This window comes from Haemorhous mexicanus, chromosome 29 (assembly GCF_027477595.1).
Source record: "Haemorhous mexicanus isolate bHaeMex1 chromosome 29, bHaeMex1.pri, whole genome shotgun sequence".
Taxonomy (NCBI): domain Eukaryota; kingdom Metazoa; phylum Chordata; class Aves; order Passeriformes; family Fringillidae; genus Haemorhous; species Haemorhous mexicanus.
Genome location: NC_082369.1, coordinates 849,001 through 855,000, shown reverse-complemented (window position 1 = coordinate 855,000; position 6,000 = coordinate 849,001). Strand labels below are relative to the sequence as shown.

General features: G+C 50.1%; 1 protein-coding gene across 12 annotated transcripts in view; it reads left to right on the top strand.

The window, feature by feature from the left end:
- PTPRS (protein tyrosine phosphatase receptor type S) overlaps window positions 1–6,000 on the top strand; it is a 138,120-nt gene that overhangs the window by 76,634 nt on the left and 55,486 nt on the right. For 8 of the 12 annotated variants that reach the window (XM_059870190.1, XM_059870187.1, XM_059870189.1 and 5 more), the window contains exons 6-7: window positions 299–316; window positions 2,701–2,811. In XM_059870190.1, the coding sequence (XP_059726173.1) occupies window positions 299–316; window positions 2,701–2,811 (129 nt within the window). The remainder of the gene's footprint in view (window positions 1–298; window positions 317–2,700; window positions 2,812–6,000) is intronic. The other 4 variants (XM_059870191.1, XM_059870192.1, XM_059870188.1 and 1 more) reach the window with 1 other exon arrangement.

The following is a 6,000-nucleotide window of genomic DNA, read 5'->3' as shown; positions in this document are numbered from 1 at the left end:
TCAGCTGAGAGCTTGAGGGGCTTCTTTACATCCCTACACCAAAATGGAGCCAGTCTCAAGCCTGCTGAAGCCAAGAGCCACGGGAGGCTCTGCAAACACACAGCTGGATTGGGCTGCTGGAAAGGACACCCGCTAAAGTATCCCAAGCCCTCCTCAGTGTCCTGTAATTTGAGATGAGACAGACCAAGAAGTTTCCTACTGGGAACTGTCTTCCTTGCCTCAGGTCCTTTTCCCACAGGCAGTGCAGGTGTTTGGGGTTTTGCAGTCATTTCACTCATTTTCTTTGTTTTCTTTGCAGAAGGTACACCGATCCGAGGTAAGACACCCCCAGCTCACTCACTCACCCACTCTCCAAACACTTCTCTCCACACAGATCCCGTTTCATTGCCCTGTGCTCAATGCAGATTCGTGTTGTTGTTACGTTTCCTTGTCCTGCTTCACCTCTGGATATTTCTTTTTTATACCTGTCTTTATTTTATCTATGGCTATAATGTCCTTTTTTGTTTGCTGGGTGCACTTGGTAATACTGACACTGTTATTCTAATAACGTCTCCGGCTGCGCTGCCTCAGATTTATGGCAGAGTTTTAAGAGCTAATCTCTCCAGGACTATGAAGGACTGAAGTTTATCTCGAGCATTAAATGCTCTCAGAGCTTGGTAAACACTTAGGACTTTCTCTTGATTGGTGCAAAGTGCTCCCGAGCTGCTGATGGTGATGGGAGTTTTCCAGTCCTTGCTCGGGCAGATCTTCAGCACTTCCACCTCAGCCTACTCATTTGTTTGGCTCCAGAGCCTCTTTCCACTTCCTCCCCACTCTCTTACCCTTAGGTTTCTCTGGGGAAGATCCACGGTAAGTAGCTTCTGCACTGTCTCTTTAATGGAGTCAAAAATTGACCTGAAGCTGAAAGGCAGGAGGAGTTGGGTGTGCCCCCCTTGAGAGACCCTGCTTTGGTTTTATCTCCACTGGCACATTTAGAATTCCATAATTCCCTGCTGGCAAAAGCAACAGGAGGTGCTGTAGGTGAGATTTACGTTTTCACACATCATGTCTGTTGGCTCCTGACAAGTGCTGAACACTCCTCACCCTCTCTGCAGCCTCATTTCTGCCATTGCCTTGACCAGCAGGGGTGAGGAGTGGGCAGGGAGGGAGGGGTGAGTCCCTGTTCCCAGGGAAAGCTGCCCACTGCAGTCCTTGGTTCCCTTCCTGCTCTGGAGTGAGGCTTCCTCTCCCCTGGGTACTCTCAGACCAGTGATGCTCCTGAGCAGCACAGAAAATGGTTCTGGAACCAAGGGAAACAGCCCCAGATTTGTCCAAATCAACAGAAATTTCTGGGAAAACTCACCAGCAGCTTTCCACCCCAGTGGAGCTCTCCAGCAGCAGAGCTGGAGCTGTAATTCCATATGAAAAATGCTCAGCTGGGTGCTCAGTGGGAAGCTCCAGCCAGTTTGGGTTTTAACTCCTGTTGTGCTGAAACACCCGCAGGTTCTTTTGGAATGGGTTTTGCTTGGTTTACTGGTCTGGGTGGGGTTTTTTGGGTTCAGTTGCCTCTGTTCTGCCTTTGGGAGCTCCCAGGCACAGGGGAGGCTGTGGGGAATTGCACTCACACCCCAGCCCTGTCCCAGATCCTCTCCCAGCCCCACGTCCCCCCACCAGCATCGTTCCCACCCACGCACAGGCAGAGCAACGGGAGCTCGGTGTCCTCCTCTGTGAGCACACTGCTTTTTCCTTCCTGAAAAGGCTGTATCTGCAACCAACAATGATCTCGTTTGCACTCCTCTCACTTAAGATTTTATCAATACTATTACACTGAGCTGGAATTGTTTGGTTTTCATATTTAGGTGGGGTTTTTTTCCAGAGATGGGAGTTAAGAGTCTTACCACATGTGAGCTCTGTCCATATCTGTAGTATAATCATGTACTCCTAATACATAAAACATTTGAGAGCCTGTTGAATTATTTATGTAGTATGTATTTTAACTGGAGTTTTGCAGGGATGAAGCCTTCTGAGGTAAATGAGGCAATTTTCTCCCATGTAGTTCCATGCTGCATCTCTCTGCATATTTGCTGACAGGAATCTTTAGTTTGGGCTCTGGGTATATTCTTGTAGACTGCAATAATATACAAGTTTAGAAAAGCCTTAATCCTTTTGGCCCAGATGATGTAAACCATGCAGGCAATTTTGAAGTTCCAATGCAGTATTTACAGGGTTTTCCCTGGGGAATATTTACTATCAGTAAGGTGCTTTTCACAGGGGCTCTTATCTCCGGAAGGCTTCCCGAGGAGCAGGTATCGGGCACAAAACAAAGGCAGCAGCATAGAAATTCCCCAGGCAGTGGGTGACAAAGCCTTTCACTTTTGTGGTCACCGCTTCAAATTGAGCAAGGGAAAGTCAACTGCCTGCTGATGGATTTCTGGGGATCACAGTAATATGGATTATTGAGGCTGATTTCGGGAGTTCTGGTGCAGAACGCCTGCATTGCAGAAGCCACAAGAACTTGGTGCCTTTGCTGATGAGCTGAGGACAAAGAGCAGCACTCACTCCAGGGGGGGATGACATTTCCTCACCGTGTGGGGTCCGCGGGGGCTCCGTGCTCCTGTCCCGGTGTGCGTGAGCCCGGGGGGAGGAAGGAGCACCGGCAGGGCTGCGGAGCCAGCAGAGCCTGACGATGTGTCTGTGCTGCCGTGTCTTGTCCCCTCACAGGTGGGCTGCAGATCGAGAGCAGCGAGGAGACGGACCAGGGCAAGTACGAGTGCGTGGCCAGCAACAGCGCCGGGGTGCGCTACTCGTCCCCCGCTAACCTTTACGTGAGAGGTAGGGAGCACCGCGGCTCACCGGCGCTCAGCCTCCTCCTCCTCCTCCTCCTCCTCCTCCTGCCCATCCCACCCCTCCCCAGCTCGGGGGTCCCCGCTGCCCCCCGCATCCCTGTGGGGCCGCAGGGCAGGGCTCTCACCCACGGCCGAGTCAAAGAGCGCAGCCCAAACGTGCCAGGTCAGCCCGCAGAGAGCTCTCCGGCTGCAGGCAGAGTTCCCCGTCCTCCCAAAGGATCCCTGCTCTCTGGAAGCAGGGGGTCCAGTCCTGCTGCTGTGGCTGTGAGAGGAGGGCAGGACCCCTCTGTGTCCCTGGATGCCCCCAGACTGCAGCAGGAGGGTGCATTGGCACTGCTGCCCTCAGTCCCAGCTGCTTTTCCCTCTGCCAGCAGTAATTTGTCCCTGGTTCCTTGGGCACAGAGCTGGGGACACCAGCAGCCATCCTGCCTCAGGGACAGCCCCTTCACCCTGCAGCAGGGGAACAGATGACAGGGGATTGGCTTCTGCTCCGTGTCCCCTCGATGTTCTCCCACCCCCTGGGCCAACAGCCTCTCCGCTTTCTCTTCTTTTGATCTCTCTCTGACCTGTAATATTTTGTGTGTAGCTTCGGTTTAACATCTTTCCACAGCAAAAGCCCTTTTGGTAATGAGAGAGCAGGGCTGGTCCTTCTCAATTAAAAAAAAAAAAAAAAAAGAAAAAAAAAGAAAGAAAAAGAAAAATGCCGTTGGGAGGAAAAAAGTAAAGTTACATCCCAGCAAACTGTTCCCATTTCCATCCCATCGACAGAGGAGGCGCCTCCCACCTACACTCACGTTAATCTGCAGTCCAATGCAGAGCCATGCTCCTGTGTGCACTCCTTTCTCTCTCTCTTTCTCTCTCTCTCGTGTCTCACGCTCACTAAATCACATGCACATGGAGAGAAGGCTTTTAATAATTTAATGTTTCCAAGCTAAATTTTTAAATAGCCTTTTGTGGCCAGCTGGAAAATTGCGTTTGAAATTTGCCCTGTCGCCTGGGCCCCGAAACTCCACTTTTGGGAGTGTCAGTCTGGATCCAGTGCTAATTCAGGGCTGAATCCATTGCAGACAGCTTAGCTGGAATGGTTTGGGTTCTTTTAAAAAAAAAAAAAAAACCTAAAAAGAAAAGAAACAGGAAAAACGTGGGGATTTTTCATTATTGTTTTGTTTATAAATTTCCTCTACTTTTCTGGCCACTCGGAAACTACCCAGGAGACAAAGGTTGTAACACGGGCTTGTCTCCACACCTGGATGAGAGGGCTCCAGGTGATAGCCCTGTTCCTACCCCAGTCAGGCCGTGTGTACCTGGGCCTGCCTGCAAACCAGCACTAACCTGCCGAGAGAGCAGAACACAGCGTGTGCCAGCTCGGCCTGTGGTTTGGGTGTTTTTCATGCTGTTTAATTCCTTGTTTCTTGTGTGTTAATATCGTGGAAAGGTAACAAATTTCTGAAATGGATTTGCTTTGGTGGGAGGGAGAGTTCATGCACATTTTTCTTCCCGTTATTTTTGTTTTAAAAGAGTCTCGAGCACTCTTGTGTTTCCAATTGACTTGTTTCTCCCATAACATGCTTGTCTCTATAGACCACCTGGGATAGGAGTTGTAAGTTTGAACTTTGCAAGGAAATGGTTTGGTTTGGTTTTGCTTTTCTTTTTCCTTCTTCTAATGATTTCTGTTTTCCTTATTCAGTCCCGTGGTGGAGGCAGAGTGAGCAGGGCTGGGTGTGGGGCCGGGGGGCTGCTCTGCCCGGGGGCTCCGCTCCCCTTCTCCGAGGAGCAGAGGGACTGCAGGGAGGGAGAATCCTGCTGGGCTCAGCACCCCTGTGGGGCTGGCTCTGAGCTAGGATTGCTCCCAGCCCGGCCTCCCTGTGGAGCTTGGTTGGGCTAAAAGGGATGGGAGGGGGAGCGTTAGGAAGGCAGGAAAGAGGGTCGTTACTATCTTCATTTTTTTTCCTTTCTTTTTATTTTGGTTAAGAGAAAAAACAATCAATCAATTTGCAGCTGACAGCCTTGAGAAGGCCTTTTTTTACTCTCTCTGTGTTTCCCCTATTTTTCTCTTCTCCTCATGTCATTGTGTTCCGCATCAAACCCCCTTAACATCCCTCAGAGCTACGAGAAGGTTGGTGTGGTTTTTTTCTTTTTTACTTTCTTTACCCACATTTTTACATTCGTAAGAGAAAAAAAAAATGAAAAAAAAATTAAAAAATGAAAAGAGAAAAAGCAAGAAATCTTTAAGATGAGCGAGACCCGCGCATTCCCGGGTCTCACGGAGATGAGTTGAGTTGCATTGTGGGCCTCTCTATGCATCCTTTGGTAATGTTGCTGAGTTCTTGCACTTTTTTGTCGTCATGGTTACCTTGCCGTTTGGACATTGGGCCTGATGCATGATAGGAGAATGTAACAATCTTCTTTGCATGCCACTTTTTAAATTAATTATGAATTATTTTTGCGATATATAAATATGTATCGTTTCTTTCTGTTATACAATTCTTGGTTTCTTTGAAGTGGATTTACTCTTACTTTCCAAATTTTTGGTTCTGTTGGGTTTTTTGCTTTCTCTTGATTTCCTGTTTCTGTTTTGATTGGTTATGCTGTGCTGTAGTTTATTCCAAACGCATTGTGAGAAGCCAGTGTTCCTGCCCACCCGGTGGTAACTGAACTCCTCAATCCCTGCAGGAGGAAAGGAGTCACACAGCTCTAACGCCTGTCCATGGAAGCCCTGCTATTTGGGACCAGCCTTTGTTTTGGGGGAGGGAGGGATCTGGGAAGTGGAAAAGATGGTGAGAACCCAGGGGGCCATTCCAAGAGTTAGAGCAGACCCTGGGCCACGCTATTGCTTATTTATTTCTTGAGGTGTGGCTCTGGTTCCGCCTCCTGCTCGCAAAGAAAAGCCCTGACCCCGCTCCGGGGCCTCCCCAGCCGAGGGAGCTCGCCCACTGCTCACTGCCCAGTTCCCTCCAGTAGCACCAGGAGCAGTCAGCCCACGTGGCACTGGCAGGGAGCTTCCTGCTGATCCCAAATCCCACGCTGTTCTCTCCTGGAGCACCCTCGAGTGCCACCAGAGCCCCAGCCCCAGGCAGAGCCTGGCAGAATCCCGTGGAGGAGGTGACACCTCGTCCTGGGAGGGCTGGGAGGGAAGGGCAGCTGGGCAGCTGCCTCCTGGCTCTGCCTCTCCCCA